At 39.7% G+C, this 24148-nt stretch overlaps 1 protein-coding gene across 7 annotated transcripts in view; it reads right to left on the bottom strand.

Moving 5' to 3' along the window:
- hdac7a (histone deacetylase 7a) overlaps positions 1 to 24148 on the bottom strand; it is a 75542-nt gene that overhangs the window by 7176 nt on the left and 44218 nt on the right. For 6 of the 7 annotated variants that reach the window (XM_079676997.1, XM_079676999.1, XM_079676996.1 and 3 more), the window contains 19 exons: positions 17432 to 17622; positions 17232 to 17322; positions 15886 to 16003; positions 15362 to 15459; positions 14904 to 15026; positions 14607 to 14716; positions 13194 to 13295; positions 12019 to 12190; positions 11327 to 11523; positions 9790 to 9993; positions 8450 to 8675; positions 7938 to 8071; positions 7627 to 7747; positions 7058 to 7107; positions 6386 to 6493; positions 4958 to 5013; positions 4054 to 4141; positions 3658 to 3777; positions 3434 to 3531 (listed from right to left, as the gene is read on the bottom strand). In XM_079676997.1, the coding sequence (XP_079533123.1) occupies positions 3434 to 3531; positions 3658 to 3777; positions 4054 to 4141; positions 4958 to 5013; positions 6386 to 6493; positions 7058 to 7107; positions 7627 to 7747; positions 7938 to 8071; positions 8450 to 8675; positions 9790 to 9993; positions 11327 to 11523; positions 12019 to 12190; positions 13194 to 13295; positions 14607 to 14716; positions 14904 to 15026; positions 15362 to 15459; positions 15886 to 16003; positions 17232 to 17322; positions 17432 to 17578 (2363 nt within the window). In that variant the 5' untranslated portion in view covers positions 17579 to 17622. Of the gene's footprint in view, positions 1 to 3433; positions 3532 to 3657; positions 3778 to 4053; positions 4142 to 4957; positions 5014 to 6385; positions 6494 to 7057; positions 7108 to 7626; positions 7748 to 7937; positions 8072 to 8449; positions 8676 to 9789; positions 9994 to 11326; positions 11524 to 12018; positions 12191 to 13193; positions 13296 to 14606; positions 14717 to 14903; positions 15027 to 15361; positions 15460 to 15885; positions 16004 to 17231; positions 17323 to 17431; positions 17623 to 22755; positions 22793 to 24148 lie in introns of those variants that run through there. The other variant, XM_079676994.1, reaches the window with a different exon arrangement.

Genomic DNA, 24148 nt, shown 5'->3' with positions numbered 1-24148 from the left:
ATGATCACGTACTTACTTGCTAATAATGGATGGTACTTATATACACCAAGCAGTTGTGTCAAGCATTAATGCGTCATTTATATTTTATTTTACTGTGTTCTTTTTTTTTTTTGACTAACTTGAATTTAAGTCTTTTTAAAAATGTTTATGTTTTAAAAAGTAAGTTGAAGTTTAGCATAAGTAAATGTTAGAGTTTGCCTTTGCATGTTAACATTATTGCAGTTGATACGACTTTTCATATAGATTAACTCCATTTTGTTTTACTACACTGATTTTATGTCTTATTTCTTACTGATGTAAAGCACTTTGAATTGCAATCCCCTGTATGAAAGGTGCTATACAAATAAAGTTATTATCATTATTATTATTATTATTACTATGTTTGACATAATTTATCAAACCAACGCATTTATAATTAAACGGTGGATTGGAGTTTATACTGAAATGAACCTCTTATGTTCCTATTATACATTTTTAATTTGCCTTCAGCAGCAAATGTGCTGACCATGTAATCACAATATGCTGTTCAGTTCCACCTTAGTTGCACCCTCTAATCAACAAATATTATTGTTTTGATTAAAAAAAATCCAATAAAGGTATACAGTAATATGACCCAGAACTGCTGAGGTGTCTAGTTGTTTCTATATATATATATATATGTATATAGCATTTTAATTTCAGCTCGGGATTCCCCTGGTATCTGTGATCTCAACTTTCGCATCACATTTTAAAACTGGGTTTTATTTTCTATATCTGTGCAGAGAACTATGAAAAAGTGTTGTGGTACACTCTCACCATCTGGGGCTCAAGGCAGATTCAAACAAAGAGAGAATAACTTAGAACTAATATTAGATCCAGATCTTGCCATGCATTTGGCATTAAAAATGATACTTTGAATCACTTCTGTGGTTTTCCATTGCACTAGAGGAGGCCCATCCCGCTCAAATCTCCCCAGATCTGATTACTTAGGAGACTGTTTTTTATTGTATTTTGTCATGATATGAAACAGAAACCTACAAAACATATCCTCTAGGAGAAACACAGAAACTCTACACCGTCCAAAACTAAAGGAAGGTCTCTCACCATGAAAAGAAAACACTGATTCCAGCATTAACTAGCTCTAAAACTCTCCAGTTCACTTCTGATGTTAAGGCACAAACAGGAAGGAAGAGATTTTAATCTGAATTTGTGGATATAAAACTATCCATCTAAAAAGATTATATCTAGTCCAACTTGTGTTTTTCATCCAGTTGGCACTAAAAGTGACATTATATACATATAACCTTTTGGGGATTTGGTCTTTACCAGCCAGATCAATATTAGTCCTTCTCTTTTATAAGATCCAACAAGAATGCAAACCCTTTTCTCCAGCTTTACAGAGAACATTTTTAGTGTTGGCATAAAATTGCACGACACTGCCATGGAGGTGACTTGTTTCCCCCTCAAAAACACTGGGTGCACCCCCCCCCCCTGCTTAGAATTATTATCACTGGAATGTTTAGCACGGAAAAGTCAGAGGTCAGGCTCACGCTGCAAAAGAACAGGCCTGAGAGGGAATCAGTGTTTTTGCTCAAGAACACTTAAGAAAGAAGGTCCGCTTCTGACTTTTTTCATATCTAAAACCCTTCAAATTAGCAGTTGTATATCTGAATGAATCTCACACTGGGTGGTAGTGATCATGTGAATTATAGGTGTCATTCACGTTTGGGACGCTGGAGAAATGTTGCCACCCCTTTTTGAAATTGCCGAACTTGGCCAAAATACATTGCAAAAGTATAATATGTGAAAAAAAAAATCCTAAAAGTATAAAAAAAACTTTATACATTTGAGAAAGAGTTATTTGCACAAGAGAACATGTTTGAGAACGGTCCCAAAATTGACACCAGATGGACACACGAATATGGAATTGTGAATTTCGCACGAAGATGGCCCCGAACTTGGTCAACAGCCAAGCAACAGCCGAAGCAAGTACGATGCCTACAGAAGGCCACACGATGGCACCCGAACCACACACTCTGTCATGTTGTTTCCATAGCAACAACAACTTCCTGTCAACAGCGTAAACTCACCTTCAAAATAAAAGCATCTAAATAAAACAGGAAGTTAACTAACCTAAATTACATTTAAGACATACAACTGCAACGAAAGTAACAAAAACAATGTAATATCCTTTTCAGTTTCACAGAACACAAATCGTACTATAATACAATGGCTACACGACGGCATTGCGAGGGCTTCACGTAGTCATGTTGCCTTCCTAAGACAATCGGGCAGCTTCTTGTTTCCTTCGTATTGTCTTCGTGAGGCGAAAAATGCCCGATGGCACCGATGATCACACGAAGTAAAGACGAAGATGACACGATTTGAAAATGAACCTTTGCAAGGTTTTTCGGCAATTTTTTGGCATGCAAAAGATTTTGCCAACGCTCACGAAGTTGCTGCTGGAGCCTGAGAAACTCCACTGGCGGTCATACGATGGCCTAAGATGCCATCACGAATGGCCCGATGTTGTTACGATCAGAGCCGAATTTGAACATTTTCTTTATCGTGTGTCCATCTTGTGTCAATTTCGGGACAGTATGACGCAGGCTTTAAGATCATGGCCCACACATTATGCATGTGTGTGAACTTGTGTGTTGTCCCCAAGTATGCTACTGTGTAAACATATGCCTTCTTGTGAGCATACGCACATTTACCCCCATTACTGTACGTCTGCGACTTTTCCAGTAACCTTGCGGTCATGCACCAGACGACCAAAGAGCCCACACTGCTGAAACTTTATTGGAGCCAAACACACCCTGATGACAATTATCCAACCCACAAACAGGAAGTAAAGATCTGCAGTCTGTCAAACAAGGGACCTGGAGACCGTTTACGGCAAGTTATTGGAAACAGGGAGCGCCAGACACGTGCTCTCCAAATGAGGAGGATTATTAATTACGCAGGAAGTGTGTCAGAGGCGCTGTGTCGCTGAGCCTCTGATCATCGACTCGTGTTTGTTGTGGCTCAGTGTGAAGGAAATCAGAGGAATTGTGCGATTACTCGCTCACTCATTATAACTCATTATAATTCACAATCATCAAACATAGATAATCTGCTTCAATGCTTATTGGGTTAACTTTTGGGCTAACGTTTAGAAATGCAGAGACAGAAAGACAAACACAGCCAAAAAGTTTGGCAGAAGTGTAAGTTGTTGTTTTTTGCACCTGATTGAAATGATCGATGTTGCTGAGTTTAAATAAACTTGTGGCCAATACGTCATCCCGGCTGTTTTAATGCACAGCTTACTGGGGCTTAAACCCTGACGACATACAAGGCCCAACAGAATCAAGCATTTTTTGTGAATGAACCCTTTAAATTCGTAACAACTTAAACTTATCTCTTATAATGTCAGCTTGTGTTACAGTGTTTTGAACAGAGCTGTTGGCTGTACCTGAATGCAGCGAGGTAATCAGCATCTCCCATGGGGGGGTCCAGGCCTCCTGTGAATGCCACATTCACATTGAAGCCCTGGCCTGCTCCAGACCCAACCTGAACCCAAAATAAAACACATGTTGTATTTTATTCATGCAGGGCAATTGTTTAATCAAAATACATATATGTATCTCCCATGTCAGCTGTAACGAAGGACTACAACGTGGCCTGGCCAACACCCACCTCCACTGGTGACCCACTGCCAGGGAAGAAGTTTCCATTGTCATAGCGATGAAGTGAGATGTAGAGAACGCTGGGGTCATTGTAAAACACTTCCTGGGTGCCGTTTCCATGGTGAACATCCTAGCAAACAGAAAGAGGGAACACATTTGAATATTACACATACCAATACCAAAGAAGATACATTCAAATTAGGGAAGCAGCAGCTTTGTTTAAAGGGACCTGTCTAGGGAACCGTATGTTTGACCACGTACTGTCAAAGTGCTCTTGAACAAGGCACTGAACTCCAACACTATGATACGTTAAATGTTGAATAATTTCACTGTAGGAGAAATATAGGATCTCTGATTTCACAGTATAAACAACAGCAGTGAAGCCTCCAGCAAGAGGCCAACTCACCCAGTCCACGATGAGGACCTTGCTGACGCTGAGCTTGTGTTGGAGCTGCTTGGCGGCTATGGCCACAGAGTTGAAGTAACAGAAACCCCTTATGGACAAATAAAGACAGGATGAAGTTGGAAGGCAGTGATTGAGAAAGCAAATACTTTAAAAGGATAGTTTAGATAGTTTAAATTATGATTGTATGATGTACTTAACTGCAGCCAGTGTAATATTATTCAGTGCTATAAGCAACTGTCTATTTCTCCAAACTTGTGGCGTGCAGACCACCATCTACTGCAGGAAATATGCTTAAGTATCTCAGAATAACAACAGCTATACCTTTAACTGAGAAAAGAAAATGCTGAATGTCTTTTTTAAATGTCTTGTTTTTTTGCTCAATTATAGAAAGAGGGATGTACAGTCAGTCAGGAATACTGGATGACTAAGCTTTGGCTGTCTGATGTGTCTGATAGCTTTACAAATCTTATTTTGTTTTAATGTTGCCCACAACTATTCTTCAGCAGAGCATTCATCCACTAATGTATATTATGTCATTAATGTGAAATGGCAAACAGTAGAGTAGTTGTACATGATTGTACTGATAAATAGTAAGAAGAATATAAAAAAGTATAGCAAAGGGAAAACACATACACAAACAAACTATTCATCTTCCTTATTGTGTCCCTTTTCTCTGTCACATCATAAGTATCATCCACAGAGAAGCTGCTGACAGTGCAGCAAATGAAGAACAAAGCAGTGCGGCGGGGCTGAGCATGTGAGTGACACACACACACACACACACACACACACACACACACACACACACACACACACACACACACACACACACACACACACACACACACACACACACACACACACACACACACACACACACACACACACACAAACACACACTTACATAGGATTGGAGGGGTCTGCGTGATGCCCTGGCGGTCTGACCACAGCAAAGCCGTTCTGTGCAGAAGAAGAAGAAGACTCTATTAATCAATGTTTGACAGGATACAAAGTTAAGCTGGTAAGAAACTAAGCTCTTTCAAAGTTGAAGGCTTACTGTATATGATGTATAGGAACATGATAAGTTTGGCGCACAAATAAAGACAAATCTTCATTAAAGAAAACACATATTCAAATATTATTTAGATATTGATGGGGTTGTATTTTAAGTAGTTTATAAGCACTTTATTCAATAATATAACGGAAAACCATTGTAATTAAATGGCAAAAAACATATTCTAACTAAAATAACACATGCTGTAGGTTCTTTGTTATTTTTGACGGTTCACATACAGTATGACTGCAAATCTTATCATTTATATATATTTATATATTATTATTATTATTATTATTATGTAACTTAGCTACACTTAAATATCGTAAATAGGCCTACTAGTGCAATAAGGGGTTAAGTATTTTGCCTAAGCACTTTTCAATATGGGGCTGGGAATTGAACCACTAGCCCTACTGAGCCATAGCCTGCCCAAAAATAAGAATTACGTTAAGCTGTCATTTTTGTCACTCCACCACCGAGTTCTTAATTTTGTAAACATGAGGTCAAATACATGACATCTTGCAATGTAAAGACAATACTTCATGGAGGCCATTCAAGTTACTTATTATATTGCATTGTAAATAAGTATAGAGTATACATTCCCTGCCATATGTATAGCTTGGAAACAGCTGTTCTGAAGTGGAGTGGTTGATCCTGTGGTTTTGTTCGACCACTGCTCGGTATAGACTGAGCTTTAGTGGCCTGCCTTGTTTTACATCGTCTTTTTGTTGTTTTTTCTTTAGGTTAGTACTGTGTGGTTTGTAGCTACGAGCTTCAAGTCAATCATATTTTTGACCAATCTGAATAAGAAAACAAGAATAAATTCATGTTTAGCAAAGGAAAGCCACGATGAGACAGGAAAAGTCTTTCCTGAACCTTTTCTTTGAAGTGGGCTAGTGGGACGAGTAATACTCTGGTGTATATTTCCCTTTAGAACACTAAGTCACACAAACAATTTCAACTGGGACATGTCTCCATGCTTTAATGTTCAAAAATGTCTTTATTGTTCTCATACTGCCTGTGCTGCAACACCTCTTTTCACCCTCTGTCTGAAACCAGAGCCCAGTCTGCTCTCATTGGCTAGCTGGCCGGCTCTGTTGTGATTGGTCAACCGCTAAGCGATGTCCCACACCTTAGACTATCACGTACTATGTGTTGGAGTGCTAGCCAATAGAAGCTGAAGGCAGGGGGGGAGTGTGTGGGAGGGAAACTCCCTCTAGATGGAGCACATGTAATCTGGAGATGACAGATGGACGTGCGGAGCTTTCTGTTGCTCACCTTTAGCTCTCCTTTGGCCACTCTGATGGCCAGCTCCACCACGCTGCCTGCTGCCATGCGTGACGCCGTTGAAGTGTGCGACTCGTTCCAGATGGTGTCATTATCAACCTGCCAAATGTGAGAGACAAATGATGAAGGCCACTGAGTGACTGAATAAAAACAAACAGTGTGGACATATTTATAATATCTGATCCCTGTGGGACAATAACAGAAAACTGAAGGCTTTCTCTTGGACAAGGAGGACCAATCACACAGATGTGGGGTCCAGATCAAAATAAATCCTTTTTTATTTTGTGTCTCTTTATTTGTTCACAAACTAGCATATAGCACATCTGGCTTTGACAATTAAATCTGAGGCATTTATTTTATCCCCGGTCACGGACATGTTGCTCTCATTAGTTCTGAGTTGTCATGGTCCGACACGGACTGTCAGCCAAACATAAGCCAACTCTCTTTTCCTCTTTCCTTTCCTTTCTGTTTCTCTCTCTTGTCTGTTGCTTTGCTTTGAAGAAATGTCATCTTTCATCAATGCAGTTTTGCATAGCTTTCATTAAGAGCTTTTGAGAATAACAGTATGATCAAAAATAGATTCATATGTGTGTGAGTGTGTGTGTGTGTGTGTGTGTGTGTGTGTGTGTGTGTGTGTGTGTGTGTGTGTGTGTTTTCTCTTACCCCTACTCCCCCACATGGTAACATCACAAACATCCTTTGAGAGAGGATTCCTGAGAAAACAGAAACATAAAACATTTTAAGTGTATTCAGACTTTCTCATTTATATATTTTATGGTTTTCTACATTATTGTTTTATGTCAAGAAGACAGTTGTGAATAAAGTACTGCATTCATACTCTTAGTTAAGACAACATTGTTGAAGTACAACAAGTATATACACTAATTCGGCACAACAGCCAATTATATATATTATATTACTGGATTTCATAATACAATGCATTAATGTGTCAGTTTGTTAAGGTAAGGCATATTTTTACAATTTTGTATCTACTTACTCAAGAATGGTTTTAGCTTAATCGATAATATTTCATGATCAGTTTTTCTTTAATGTTGTTTTGTTAGTATAAAGAATGAAAAAGGTAAGAGTAAGAGTCTGATGGATAATAATAATAATAATATAATATTTTAATAATATGAATCCTTTATCGTTCATCAGAGCTCTGTCTGGGAAGTGAGGCACTAGTTACTAACACATTAAGACATGAAGTATCAGTGTGAGGGTCTGCGTACCGGCCAGTTTGCGGTTGTCCAGTTTGAGCCTGTTGAGCGGGTTGGTGCCGTAGAGCAACACGTGGCGCTCAGTGTGGACCGACTGCAGCTCCTCCAGAGTGGCTTTGCGACCACGAATAGTCTGTATGAACGCAACAGTTGAGGTTGACGTTAGTAATATAAACGTGACATAACATAAGCCATCATATTATGCATATCAATGATGTCAAAATAATAATGTTAAACTAGACAGAAAGCAAGATTATCTTTCAACCTCTCTATTTTCAGACAGATATATACAATTCGATTTTCTAAGAAGTTTCTGGTCGTACCTCACACTGCCCCCTCAGGCCTCTCTCCTGCAGTCTTGACCAGATGCTCTGTATCCTCCCAGCATGCTCTGGGTGACTGCTGTTGTCTCCACATGTACACTGGTGCTTCAGCATCTGAGAGTCATAAACCAGGCCTGCACACACACAAAATCTGAATTAATTTCCACATTCATTTTGTACAAGCAATATAGAGTATATTGAAGTTGCGATAGGTGACATTATTTCCTATATATTCATAGTTTAGCATATTTTTTGGCATTCAAAGCAGAGTTTTTTCAGAACAAAATAAAATGTATTTATTTATCATTATTATTATTATTGCGATAATTATTTGGGACGTCATTTTTTTAGGATGGGTAAAAACAAGCTACAACGTCCATATTCACACCCTGAATGCAGTTATCTAATCTGTTAGGAAACCCCTGAGCCATAGGGTCACCCAGATTTAAATATATTTAACAAAATCATATAATTATGTATTTTATTACCATATATTAACATATGTGACTCACCGGTGGTGAAGCGTGTTTTGCTGCTGGTCTCCTGTGCAGTTAGGCTCAGGGTTTTCTCAGGCAGAGTAAGACAGGTGGAGGCCGGGGATGACTGTGTACGTGACAGGGGGCGATGGAGCCCCAACCCACTGCCAACCCCCCCACCGCCGCGTAACATGGGCACTGCCAGGGTCTCCATCTGTCTATGCAGCTGCTGCAGTTGCTTCTGCTGCTCCCACAGCAACGACTACAAGAAGAGCAAGCGTGATACAGATGAAAAAGATTCAAGTCATAAATACAAATATAACCTAATAACATAAAAATAATACGAGACACAGTTAATATGAAAGTGTAGAACAGAAACAGTTAAAATGTTGTTCTTCTTAACCTGGAGTGGCCACATTCATATGTAGGTTTTAAACTAAATGTGGACTTTATTAAGTGAAATTATCTCTGTCTTGCTTTCTGGTGCAGAAAGCAATATTTGATCATTTGTGTTTTAACTTCACTTTGTGTGTCCTCTTAGACTATGCATGGTATTAGAGTTCAAAAGTATTACATTATTTAAATTGAAATTGATTCTAACAGCAGCAGATACAGAAACACTTATAAGTATGTGGGCCCACCAATAAAATACTAATGTGAAATATTTACCTGTCTGTAAGCGCTGCATAGTAATGTTGATGGACACTTTTATACATTTCTATGATAAATGGTTTGTTTGTGTCTAAAAACACAAATTCCTGCTAGTGATAATGGTACAGAACTATGTCTTTACTAAGGCTTGGCCAATGACGCCTTACATTTTTCTGTATGGCCAAACATCTGAAGGTTTGGCCACCTCTGAATGTTATGAGGATAACATTGAGTTCCATCGCTACACATGTGGCATGCAGCTGTACATGGCTCTCTAAGTGATATGTATTCAAGACTGATATACAGTGCTGGAAGCCACAGAACTCCCTCCAGCTTAATGTCAATAAAATCTCAGATGGTTTTATTCAGCCGCTCTGATTTGACCTGCTCCATCGAGAGCAGTCTGGGTCTGTCAATATTAAGTTGCTCTGAATCTGGAAGTCATTTTTCTCCCTTGAAAACAGGTTACTAAAACTATTCACTAGCTTCCAACAAAGCCTGATCCTCACTGTCTGGTTTTTCTGATCAGTGACTGACACATTTTATGAAAGAGTAACAGTAACCTGTATCCATACCATGCTGAAATAACTACTTTGATGTAATGAGTGCTTGTCAAACAACAGAACCATGGAAGAGGATCATGCTGGTGTTAGGCTGCCACCTACAGGACAGTTTGATGAAGAGCAGGTGGAGTTTCATTTCTGTGTAGCTCATGAGATACTAACCTGGTTGAGTATGAGTGCATGTTGCAGGTTCAGTTGCTCTTCCTGGCTCTTGGATGCTGTTGACTCCGCCTCCCTCAGGGACTCCGCCCTCACTCTGCTCTGATAATTTGGCTCTGTGGGCGGCGTCTCTCCGCCGTCCTCTGAGTCCATGTCCTCAGAGGGGATCTGATGCAGCCGGGGCTTCTCGCTGGACTTAGACATCAGCTACAGATTGAAAAAAGGAACATTTTATTTAAATAACACTTTCAAAAACAGTTAACAATTCCTTCGAAAGACAAAGCAAAGCAAAGGCAGTCTAAAAGGCAATATTCAGGATGTATCATCGCTGTATTTAAGGTGCACATGTTGGCAAGAGTTTGAGTCGTTCCTTCTATTAAGAAAGTTCAATCATAGTTCCTTAAATAAGTCTATCAAATGTGATAGACACACATAGGGCCACACATAGGGCCACACATGTTATAGACACACATAGGGCCACACATGTTATCTGTGTGGCCCTATTACCGAAACAACAACTTTTAACCCCAAGGTTATTGCATAATAATTATGCCTTTTATTATTACTGTCTTTCATTACAGAGTCCTGGCTTCAAACTTATAGTCGGCCATTTTCAGATTGTTTCCCAATTACAATACTGGCATTTAATATTTATAAAAAAAATTGTTTTAACCAATAACCACAGTGATATATGTAAACAAACTGCCAGTTAAAGGGTTACAATTTGAAAATTATTAATTTGCCTCCCATTCCCTATGAATAACTCAGATATGATCAGAGCCCCTTTTAAACACATTTCCCATTAATGCCATCGGGTCATACATACAGGACCCTCTGAAGATATTCTTAATGTGTGTCAAAGAATAGATTTCAAAATACTGCTGCTGGTTTATAAAGCATTGAATGGTTTAGGCCCAAAATACATTTCTGACCTCCTGCTAAATTATGAACCATCCAGAACTCTCAGGTCTTCAGGGACTGGTCAGCTTTCTGTCCCCAGAGTCAGAACTAAACATGGAGAAGCAGCGCTCAGTTATTATGCTCCAAATATCTGGAACAAACTCCCAGAAACCTGCAGGTCCGCTGCAACTCTTACTACTTTTAAATCCAGGCTGAAGACTTTTCTTTTTGCTGCTGCTTTTAATTGAACTATTCATATCTTAGACTGCACTGTAACTTTTATTATCTTTGCTTTTTATCTTTGCTTTTAAATGAGTGTTTTTACATGTCATTTTATAATATGTTTCTTAATGCTCTTAATGTCTTTCACTTTTGTAAAGCACTTTGAATTGCCTTGTTCTTGAAAGGTGCTATATAAATCGCCTTGCCTTGCCTTGCCTTGCCTTGCCTTGCCTTGCCTTGCCTTGCCTTGCCTTGCCTTATTGATATGTGTAGATTTGACCATGTGTATGTTTTACGTATTTCTGTATGGAATTTGTAAAAGATGGGAAAACTAATTACCCTCTGGGACAATAAAGACTATTTCTCAAAACGTTTTTTTGATTATTCTTCATGGGTTTGTGTATTCACTACTCCATACCTTGCCCAGGTGAGATAGCCTCTCCAGTAGTTGTGTGTTGTGCTGCTGTTGGAGGAGATGTGAGTGAAGGGTCCGCGTGCTCTGGGGGAGGGGCTCCGAGCGTGTTCGGCTCAGGGGCTTGTGAGGATGAGCGCCTCCAGAGGCCATGTGATCTAACTGGGGGGCGAACTGTAGTGGGACGGAGTCTAAGCCTTGAACTGGTCGAAGACAAAAAGGAGAAGAAACTAAATCAGTTTCTGCAAATGGAAACAGAGTAACATGTATGTACACAGACATGAACAACCAATGGCTATAGCAATGTAAAAATTGCACCTGCTGCCTTGTAAATCAATTGAATTGAATGTTCTTTATTTACCTTTCAATATAATATATTTCAAAATATAACAGATCATTTTACTTATTACAGTATGTGTTGCTTTGTCAAAAAGTAGTTACCACTAGTAACCACTAGACAGTGCTCTAAAACCTGAGACAATAGTGAGAGTAGACTCATGTATAACTTTCCCTTTGTGGCTATTAACATTTTGTATTGTATCTTTTTCGTGTGCACTTAATCCTACTCTGATATTAACATCTGTTATAGAATGCAAACATATTGTTTCCTAATCAGAGTTTCAACATCCTAAACTGGTGAGCTTCTGGCAGTATACATACAGTATTTGGTGTGCAGTAGACTGTGTGTGTTGTCTCACCTGTGAGAAGCGGAGTGTGTACCAGTCCCGAGGACTCCAGGATGATGACAGGCAGATGAGGGTTCAGCTGCCCAGCCTGGTCCTCTCTGCTCAGGGGGAGGTAAACCGTTGAGCCCCCGGCTGTAACTACGGGCACACGGCCCAGCCTGAGAGAGGACATCTCTCCTTCAGCCTGCACACACAGATAAACAGCTTTTATAGCAACAGATCACTTTCTTTTCTTATCAAGCTCCACTTTTGTGGAATCAGCTTCCAGTTTGTGTTCGGGCGGCAGACACCCTATCCGTTTTTAAGAGTGCGCTTAAGACCTTCCTTTTTGATAAAGCTTATAGTTAGGGCTGATTAGATTCAGCCCCTAGTTTTGCTGATATAGGCTTAGTTTGTCGGGGGACATCTTACTTCTTCCTTCTCTCTGTCTATACCTGTGTACTCTCATGTTCCGATTAACCCAGCTTCCCCAAATTTCTTTCTTTTTGGTGTCTATATACGCCGGGATCCGGAGTCATGGATGATCCTGCGGTCCTGTGTCATGGATCGCGAGTCCTGGATCTTGAGTCGTGGCTGTGGTCCTGGATCATAAGTCCTGGATGGATATCCTCGTGGATTCATCTTCCTATTATACACACATGCATTTCCAAACATTTGGACTACCTATGGTGCAAATGTATTATCTTTTCAATTTACACACGGCATCTATTGCACGTCTGTCCGTCCTGGGAGAGGGATCCCTCCTCTGTTGCTCTACCTGAGGTTTCTCCCATTTTTCCCTTTAAACTGTGGGTTTTCTCTGGAAGTTTTTCCTTGTACGATGTGAGGGTCTAAGGACAGAGGGTGTCATATTGTCATACTGATATTCTGTACAAACTGTGAAGTCCACTGAGACAAATGTAACATTTGTGATATTGGGCTATATAAATAAACATTGATTGATTGATTGATTCCTGATTTGAGCTTTGATGGAGTATCTACAGTTGGTCTGGGACTGAGACTGAGACTCTCAAATTTGTGAATGAAGAATTTAAGATCATTTTTTAAAAGCGTGGCTTAATGGATTTGTGTTGGAAAAAACATTGTTTTGCCTGTAGTATCCAAACCTTAAATGGAGCAGATCACTGCGTTATAATAAATCACTTTTACGAAACAACTATACAAATTAGTTTCAGCTGAGTGTTTACCCTGGCATTGGCTGGCAGTCCCAGTGTGATGGTGGGCAGTGTGGAGGGACTCTGGATGGTGAAGTTAGCCAGAGTGCCGTCTCTGAGTAGCAGCCTCTGCGCCTGTAGATGACAAACATCCAACACAGCACCTTTATCTTCAAATCCAAACTTAGCATTAAAGACATGAGCTGGTTATGTATCCTATAAAACATATGTTAAACTCATTTAAATAATTACATTTAAATCGTGTTACACTAAACTGTAAATGTAAACATTATAATATCTTAAAATAAAGAAATATTCAATTTAAACTTCTAATTTAGTTTTTATTGTTTAAAGCATTAAATAATTATTTGGCCATACTGCTCCATTAACTTGTTTTATAACATGGCCACACATGTCAAATGTCATGTTATAAAGCCTATTGCATTGAAAAGGGTTTGCTGTCTCGACACTGTAGAATGACGAGTCAGCAATCTGCGGCAGGTGTGACACAGCAGGTTGAGTGGTTGTGATTAAATGAATAATGTATGAACAGCTGACAAACTCAATGTGCTCCAATGTCGTTGTTTTAAACATTTCATTACTCAGCATCTGGGTGCAGCTCATTGGCATGGTCGAACCGTGTACTTACTTGCTTAAATCGTTGTTTAATAAAGAGTCTGTCAGATTATTAGAGTTTTCTTTTTATCTATCCATTTCCTCTGATTTTGTAAATATTTAAAGAGAAACTTCTACTTGAGTGATATACCTTTCTTGTTTACGGTAAAGAATCCTAAGTAAATGCAATGTTTAGAGGTGTATTCTGCACTACTAACTGCCTACAAATGTAAACTAAAATAGACAAGGAGAAACTGAGAGCAGGATGCATCTGGCTCAGATGAAGATGACTTTATCTTCTAACACTATGCGCATGGACTTTTTGGTATTAAGTAAAAGTACTAATACCACAGTGTAAAAATACTCTGTTACAATTAAAGATCCTGCATTTAATATGTTACTTAAGTAAAAGTAATTAAGTATAATCTGCAAAATGTACTTAATGCAAAAGAAACCTAAATGTAAATAGATTCCAATAAGCTACAACTCAGTCTGCCAACTGATCATATGTCTAATCATGTAGCTTTAACTGTATAAACTGTTGGATATTTAAATACATAACAAAAATCTTTAGTTTTTTATGCAAAAAGTCTTGATTATTAAAGTAACTAGTAAATACAGCTGTAAGATAAAATGTAGTGCAGGACATGTACATCATTATCCTTTGAATTGTAGGAGTATAAGTATTTAGTGGCATGGAAAGAAAATACTCAAGTAAAGTACCTTAAAGTGGAACTTCAGTAGAATACTTGAGTAAATGTACTTAGTTACTGTCCATCACTGTGTTTTAGTTGGTTTTATTGTATTACCAACAACATGTTTGCTGCTCACCTCATGCGAGAGGCCGCCTGCAGAGGGCAGCATCCCGTTCTCATGCGGCAGGCTGTCGTTGGGGGAGCTGCAGCCGGAGGCCGGAGTGCTGCTGCTGCTGGGGGACGAGTCTGCAGGGAGACAGGCGGTGTGGACAATATGGTTCTGCATCTTTATCATATTTCCATTATATTATATTTGATCAGATCAGCACATCATTTCTTAAAATAATAGGAGGAAAAAATGAAAAGTCACTGAATAACACAGTATGAAATAACATTCATGCATCAGCACTCAGATGTGTGTGAGTGTATTTACCCAGTGTGTCAGGCACTCGGTGCCTCACAGTGGCTGGAGCGCTCTCTTTGCGGGTGAGTGGGCTCTTGCGTGTGTTTAGGTGTTTCTTCAGCTTGTGTTTCACCTTCAGATTGGGCTCTGACGCTAAACAAATTAAAGCAACAGGGGGAATGTTACTTCATGCAATTTCTTGCCAACCATAAAGTTGACCCTAAAAAGATGACAGGCTGTGATTACGCTAGAAAAATGTGTCTTTTATTTTGGTTAGTTTATCAATGCTGCAACCCTTTTATATGAAGTAGGGAGTCGGACGAAAGGTTCCGAAACAACTGTTCAAACACAGTAACAAGTTGGTAGGGAAAGACTGAGACTTGCCATTTCAATAATAACATTTTCAATTCATACTTTTTAAATTTCTATCCTGAACATTTGAATGAGTCTGACTAAGTCACAGTGACGGTTGGATGTTAGATGTTCACCTGCTCTGCGCAGTGGCGTCCGTTCTGATCCCTCAGAAGGCTGAGATGGAGAGGAGCCCGGGCCCTGGGAGGACAAACTGGGGTCTGGGCCCAGCTTTCTGAAAACACAAGGCACACACACAATTGAACATACAACCATTAGGGCGTAGAAACAGGGGGGGCATGAGGACGTGAGCAAGTCATTGGTAGAAGAAGGCTTTAAAAAGAAATATCAATATTGGCCAAACATGAGCAGGGCCTTTGGTTTGTTACATACACATAATTTTAGCACGTCATACATTTACCTAAGTCTAGTTGCAAAATGCAGGCGTATCAGATATAGGCAAACATCCAAGTACTTTCCAAGTGAAAAATCTTCAAATTCAGATTTTAGAGTTGACAAGGAATCAAAGGGCAATTTAAGATTGATCAGAGTGTGGAGTGTAGATGTAGACATGTTTTATAATCAATGTGTTCATGATGTATTTTTGTGTAGTGTTTTGATAATCCCCCTTTGTGCTCAGTTGATATGCATTGTGTGTTACCTGTAAGCAATAGGAGTTCCATTTAGCGTGTTGGAGGTTGTTCTCTCCAGCGCCTGTTTCTGCTTCTTAAGAATCACTTCCTGCAGCTTCTGTTTCACCAGGGAACTAGCGACTGCACCTGTCAATCAAAAACACACACTCAGACGAAGGACACACCTACTGCTTCATCACAGTTATAAAATATAGGTCAAAGATCACAAGAACAATACTTAGGAGGGCTTATGTAGAGTATGGATACATCAGTGTGGGATGAAGGGTTAGGTCACTGCCATCTCTGAAGCCTCTATCACACATATTTCCCAGTCAATGACTGGGATCACCTCTAAGGCAGCGTTGGGGATTTCCACTACTCACAGATGCCCTATATTCAGGAACATTTCCTTAATGTGCCTTTCAACACATGCCATGGCAGGACAACCAGTAGAAGTCTGTAATAAAAATCATTCGAAGAAAAGTAGTAGTAGAAGAAGAAAAAGAAGAAAGAGAAGGAGAAGACTAGATGTATGTGTATGTATGGCCAATGCTACAGTGACCATACATGTCAGCACAAGATCATGTTAAATTGGTTTGATTGTTGATTTTTAGTCTGCATCTCTCAATAATGGCCAATGGCCAACGGGCCAATGCGAGACTCAGCAGTGACTAAGGAAGCTGTCTCTTATTACTTTCAGGAACATGGCTAGCAATACTCTTGTAATTTATTTATTTCAACTTAAGACAATTAACAAGTACTGGCATGTTGTGATTGGTTTGCATGCTCCATGTGACGGAGACGTAGATCTTTAAGTGCAAGTCTCTGTAATGTTACTGTTTTATTGTACTGGCTGAGGTTACCAGGTCTTGAGGTGGGAAATTGGCAGTACAGGATTTCTCTGAATATGAATCCCTGCTGTTATTCACACATGACCCCAAGCAGGAAATGTTCCCGGAAATGTCAGTGTGGAAGGGACTTTATGTTTGCTGCAATTTCAGTGTGTGCCGTTGTGTGCACACGGAGGTGACAGGAGGTGCTAGGAGTGATCAAGTCAATATTGACCCAGTGACATTATTTGCCCAGACCTAGCGCTAAATTTAACTCCACTGTTGTAGCTCCACTTGTCAGGTTATATTTAGGTCTCATCTCAAAGCAAAGCCAGTTGAAAGTGGAGTAACACCATTAAATAAAGATGAACATGAACTCTTACGGGGACTTTCCTCTTCGGTTAAGATTAGCACTCTGGGCCATAATTACTTTTAAAACCATGGAAATAGCTTTATATAGCGCGCAGTGGATATTCAGTTACAACTTCAGATGTAAACTTAAAGTCGTAGTAACATACTCAACGTTAAATAAGTGTGTGACTCACTCTGTTGACTCTTGTCTTTGTGCTTTAGCTGCTGAAGCTCATGCTGTTTCTCGTGGTGCTCCTGCTCTCGCCTCCTCTGCTCCATATTAAACTGAAAATAAACACATATATTTATAGCAACATAATCTATGGACCTTTTCCAAACAAATGTGTCTTTCTTCAGAGATTTAATAGGGTATGTTATCTTTTACATAATTTACCCGAATGTGCTGGTGCAGTTGCTGTTGTGAGAAGGAGGTGCGGGGCTGAGGGGAGAAGGGGGTGAGGAGTAGAGGCGGGTGCAGAGGGGTGAGGAGCGCCGTGTCCGATCCAGGGCGCATCCCCCGCTCTCCCACCCTGAGGTCCATGGGAAACAAGGCCGCACACGACACCGGCACTGCTACCGGGGAGTCTGGGGAAAGAAGGAGAGGGTGGTGTCAATTTGATTCATCCCTAACAAAGGGCGTGGATATACACAACACTACCACAAACCCCACCTGGGAAACAATGTAAACAGAGGCTAAAAAAAACATAGTTTTGAGTACAAAAGAATGATGTGATAAATAACTAATAGAAAAAGTATATAAGCAGACAAAGCTCAAAATGTTGTGTTATTGTTGTAGATCCACTTAAAAAAAATTGAAGATCATTGAATTATCTGACACAGTAGACTTATGTTTCAATTGAATATACTGTGACAGAGTAAACCTAACTTAAGACAAGACAGTCTACTGGGTAAACTATGTTTCAGTCATCATGATTACAATAAATTCAGAATGAAAATAACGGAGAATAATATCCCTGCCATTGTCACGTAAAGGAAGTCGATGAATGGGATTTTTTTCGGCGCTTTTATGTTTTCTTAAATCCCAAAATCTCCTTAACAGTTTTTTCACACTTTGTTGTCCTCCTCTGTAGTGGTTGCTTGTTTATTCATTGTTCCTTTCCTGTTTTGTTTAAGGTTTCTATTTTGTGTAGTATTTTTCTATTTATATTGTGTGCTTAAAAAACATTTGTTTAAATATATTACAGTTGTAAAGAATATAAGGTCTAAAAATATATATTTTTTAATTTGGTGCTGAATTCCTTCTGTAATAGAAAAACCATGCATGACAAACATTTGCAACATTTTTAGCCCAAAATGCTTTGGCCAAAATGATTTGAAACCAGCAAAGTAACTTCCTGACAGCAATTACAAACTGCAGATCAAACTAAAAGAGATCAAATGGAAATGTACATGTTGAGACAGAGAACATTTGCAAATTGATAAGTTCTTTCTTTATTTTACTTTCTGAGAAACTCTATCGCTAACTCCGTCTGACACACACACACACACACACACACACACACACACACACACACACACACACACACACACACACACACACACACACACACACACACACACACACACACACACACACACACACACACACACACACACACACACACACACACACACACACACACACACACACACACACACACACACACACACACATTTCCATGTGCTTTGCATGCTCTTGGGGTTATTTACATTGCATGTCTGAGTCAATGGGAAATATTGCCTCATCCAGTGCTAAAAACAGGATCCAGGAAGGGAACAACTTGGGAAAAGGCTGAGGGTGGTTTCTGAGACACACACACACACGCACGCACGCACGCACGCACGCACGCACGCACGCACGCACGCACGCACGCACGCACGCACGCACACACACACACACACACACACACACACACACACACACACACACACACACACACACACACACACACACACACACACACACACACACACACACACACACACACACACACACACACACTACAATAAACCAGCAAACACTCGCACACTTCCACATGTGTTACATTCATACACAGCTGCACACACAAGACAGGCTTGAGCAAACACCTATTGCACAAACCTGCCTCAAAGCAACACTTTACAACACACACAGAGCGGGCCTTGAAATAACTCTATGTGACATCATCTCCGTGCTGCTGTGCCTGGCGCTCAGATGTCAGGCTGCAGTGTGTGAAGTAAATGTCACTCATTGAGGGGCTTGGCCTGATGCCAACAGCAGCACTGGAAATGGCTGAAAGGGGATAGAAAATAAAATAATATACAAAAGAGGGATATGTGTGTTGTTTCTACTTGTGGAAACACACAATGAGCTTGAGTTACTGGTCTCATTAGCATCCCTGCTTTGGGTAATGTGACACAGCAGCGTGTGTGTGCAGTATCAAAACTCCTCCTCCATATTAGGAGGTACGAATTCACAGAGACAGTCTGAATGCCGGCCGTGGCAGGAATGACAGAAATCCTCTGGCAAACATACAAACACACACCAGCAGCTATGTACACACATTCTCTATAATGACAGCAAGGAATAACAAAGCTATTATTCTGAGGAAGAGGAGAGGAGAACATGCTTATACAAGGAAACAAAGGCTGCTACAGTACAGACAAACACACACCGTCGGGAACACCAGTCTCTTATGCCTTGCCTCCCAGGGGTTATAAATAGCAAAACATACACTAGTCCAACATTTACCTACACAGGGCCTTTTGTTTCTCGAGGGGAAAGCACACACTTTTAGAGTAACCCAGTAATGTCACCTCCAGTTTCCAGTTAAGCCGACAGAAATTGATGTAATAATGAAAGTGCTGAGAAAGCAGGGTAAAAGGATTTAGCAGTAATATTATTAAGTATGCCATATGGGTGCCCCCTTTTTTTAAATAGGTCATGTTGGTTTTCTTTTCGTGATTCTTTGTGAAGAGACTCAGTTTTACATTTCTGTAAATCATTGATTAAAGTTAAAGAATTGGTATGTTAGTCAACTAAGAATGTATTGTGTTGAGGAGGGCTCTAATATGTAAACAAAGGTGAGAGTGTGAGTTATAGACTAAACACCAGTTTTCCTTTTTTTTTTAAGTCTTAGTCCTTTGGTCCTTGTACTTGGTACTTTTGATCATAACTAGTACAATAGTCCTGTTTTTTAAGTTGTAGTTGTTAATAATGTCTTGGCATTTGAGGACTATCTTGATGGAAACTGTTGACATTTATTTATCTGATTATACAGAGTATTACGTGTCTTCTAATTTCAGTGTATTTAATGTCAGTGCTGCTCATAATAGCTTCATCTTGGAATAAATGTGTGAAGACAAACTTAGTCATAGTTTGTCTTCACAAATGTAGCACTGCTGTAAAGAGGTTTCTCACTTAACACTGTGTGTTCTAATAATTTAGCAAATGTCTCTTTGCTGTACATAGAACTGGGTCCTTCAATACAGAAATAATGCGTCTGACCACAGAGCCACCCTGCTGCAGTCAGTGGATGTATGAGGTCTTTAAGAATAACTGATAATAACAAGGTTCCCATGTAGCCAACATGACTTTAAGTCCAGAAACAATGTAGTGGTTAGGTCGCTGGACCTTTGCGACCGCATTTAATCCCTCCACAGTCTTCCTCTCCTGGGTCTCTCCGAGTAATGTGAGGCTGTAATGTTTTTAGTTCTGTTAAACAAGGATATTATGTCAAGGTTCATTACATCTGCGTGCTATACTCCGGGAAGAATAACACATTTTGACCCTGTGGTTGTGATTTTGTGTTGCTTGCATTTAAATAGCACTGTTTTCATGTGCAGAAAAAAAATATGGGAAGGCATGTACTGGAATAACTAACAAAAGCATGCGTGCACGTGCAGACACAGTACCAAGTCGATGACTAAATTCTGTGATGGAAGTGTAGTTTTTTTACACTGGTTCTCGGGGCTTGAGAACCAGTTGTCCCTTAATATTCCTTGATAATGTTCTTGATGATAATGTAATCCTTTGTACACAACTATTCTGCGCTGAAATCGACAAGAGATTAGCTTTATAACAACACAGACCTGCTTGGCAAAATAATGGCGATAACATTAACAAAGCAAGGTTTCATTATGTTACCTGTACATTAGTATGTGTTTAAGATTTATTCTTTAACAATTGCGTTTGTTTTTCATTATGACATTATTTCATACATTTTAAAAATCAGTATGCAACAGCAACAAAAGGAGTGTACATAGAATTACATGTATTCAATTTTATTTTTGACCACCGTATAAAATTGTGTATAGAGACTCATAGAACTTCACTAGAGTTGCCATAATATACAAAAACATTTTTGTAACTCTAAAGCAATGTAAACAACAGTTAATTAGAGAGACTGTTCAAGTGTTGTAGCTGCTCAAGGTGTGTCATTTTGGACCAGGTGCTGTGCGTTGTGTTATCAAAATGCGATTGTTGTAACCGCAGGTCTAGTCCCCTTGAAACAGTGTGTGTGTTTGTGTGTGTGTGTGTGTGTGTGTGTGTGTGTGTGTGTGTGTGTGTGTGTGTGTGTGTGTGTGTGTCTTTCAATGCATCATTATGGAAATCACCAACGACACACTGAGATAAAGCGTGCAGTTGTTAAAGAGACCGTTGGGAAGTTGCTGATTTATCGGAAAGATTAGGTAGATTAGGAACATGTTCTCCATACAGACTACATGAAATAATTGTGCATGTTCTTGTGTGTTTGTACTTGTGTGTTGACTGACAGAGCGGCAAGACATTAGGTAATCCCTTCATACTGATTCCTCCCCTTTCCATTCTTTTATTTGTAACTTGTCATCTGCTTAGTCCGGACTCGTTCTACAGGTAAGACAAGGATATACAAAGGTCCTCTGAACCTCTCTTTGTTTCTATTTTCCTCGATCTCTCACTCCCTTTATTCCCTTATATGGACAGATGTGGACAGATGTGGACAGGATGAAGGTTAAGAGAACAAGGGCAAAATAACTGGGAAAAAATACCCAATAACAATGAACTAAAAAACTAGAATGGCACTGAGGGAGCGAGGGTTCCATCTCCAGAGTTAGATTAAGAGTGCTTTCTGACTTCTGTGGGAACAAAAAAGCTACAATGAATTCAAGTTGTATTTTGTTGCTAAGAGACGTTGATAGCTCCTCGAGTCTTTGTTGCTTCTTAAACTGAGTTGTATAGTGTCATTTGTAGAACTATTTCAACACTTTTGAATGTTGACCAATGAATACACAAGTTAATCATCATTTGTGCATCAACGCCATAATCTGGATCGGCTCCAAAATGTAACGGGTTCTTCCTTGGCCCATGCAACACCCTTCCATTAAAGGTGGGGTAGGTAATTTTGGAGAAACCACTTTGAGTGCGCTAGAATTTGAAAATACACAACCGGAAAAAATCTGCCACTTCCTTACAGAGCCCCTCCTCCAACACACACAAACGTGCACATGACCAATGAGGGCACGAGATAAGTTTGTGCAAAGATGGAAGGCTGACAGGCAGGTAGGCCATCCAGTTATTTTAGTCGGGCCGGCTAACATGATTGGTCGTGCTTTTTACAGTACTACGGCTTCCACAGATGACATTTTTTGTATGGATTTTTTGTCAAAGCACTTAAGATATTCATTGCTATCGGGATGTTAAGAGCATTCCATGGAATATAACAAAAAGTGTATCTCGAGCCGGTTTCTCAAACTTACCTACCCTACCTTTAAGTTTCATACAAAGCGATCCAGTAGTTTTTCCATAATGCACAATCTGGTTGGAAAAAAATGGACGGACCATCATAAAAAAACAAGAAAGTCCTGTTGGTCAGCAATCTTGCATCAACCTGCAGATAAGTCCCTCTCTCTACATGAAGGGGAGCTGACAGCGAGCTTAGGCTGTACAAAGTCAACAACCCACTGTGCAGACGCCACCACTCAGTGTCTTCTCACAGGTCCAAATATAGCTGCTTCTGTTTTGACTGTACCGTGTCCACCAGTGTGTCAAAATCACACGACACCTTTTAGAGGCTTAAGATACTTTCAGGAGATGAATATGTTGTTACCTCTGGGGATCTGTGAGTACAATAAAAGTCTGATGCAAATGAAGGCTGTTTTAGGCAGGGGAAAGTCAGACCAAAATAACAAGACAAGAAAAAGGGTAAAGGATTTAGCAGGAGACAGAGTGGAAAGGACTGGACAACCTGACACTGCTGAGAAAGTCAAGCATTCTCCTCTTGACTCCATCTCCATCACTCCCTTCATCTATTTCTTCTCCTGCTTGGAGTAGAATGCAGCTGTGTTACTACGATGTTTATGTGTGAGTCTGTTGAAAAGCTTATTTGCATAGAATGAACTGCAACTACGCCCGACACGTCTCGTTCTTATCTTTCCACGTGTTCCCCTGCAATAAAAACATCAGATGTTTTCCTAGTAGATTCAATTCAAAAAAGATTGCACATACTTGGAACACATTACAAATCACTATGTGTGTGGGTGTTTATGTGTGTGTTCAAAATAATGACTGATCCAAGTTTATGGCATGTCTTCCCAGCTCTTTGCCAAAGAAAACAGTTCCCATTTCATTTCAAGCAAACAAACGCTGGGTCAAAGCCGCAGGTTCACGTCTGGCTTTTCTTAAGCAAGCAGATCTCCAAAAGAAAAAGAAAACAAGTAGCAAGAATGATAGGGCTTGATGTGAGATTCTCAGCTCTCGTGGACCCACATTACGCAAGAAAGTTTGGGCAAATTAGTTAAGTAACACAAAGATTCTTGAAAACAACCTCTTTCATTATCTAGATTAGATTCAGCGATTTATTAGATGAATTTCTATTTTCATGCATCTTGTGGTCATACATTTAGAAATAATAATAATACATTGGATTTTTATAGAGCTTTTCCTAATGCTCAAAGACACTTTACATAAAATATAAAAGGACATGTATAAACAATACATTAGTTATATGTGAAAGAGCAATGAATATATTAGGGTTAGACCATATTATGGAAATGCCAACGGAAGGGTTAGGGTTTAGGGTTAGGGTTAGGGGTTAGGGTTAACTTTATTTTCGATGAGTACAAACATTTTTTAATTCCAACAATCAGGTTT

This window comes from Notothenia rossii, assembly GCF_949606895.1.
Source record: "Notothenia rossii genome assembly, chromosome: 4".
In the NCBI taxonomy this organism is placed as follows: Eukaryota; Metazoa; Chordata; class Actinopteri; order Perciformes; family Nototheniidae; genus Notothenia; species Notothenia rossii.
Note: the sequence above shows the minus strand (reverse complement) of the source record. Positions and strands in the feature narration are given on the sequence as shown.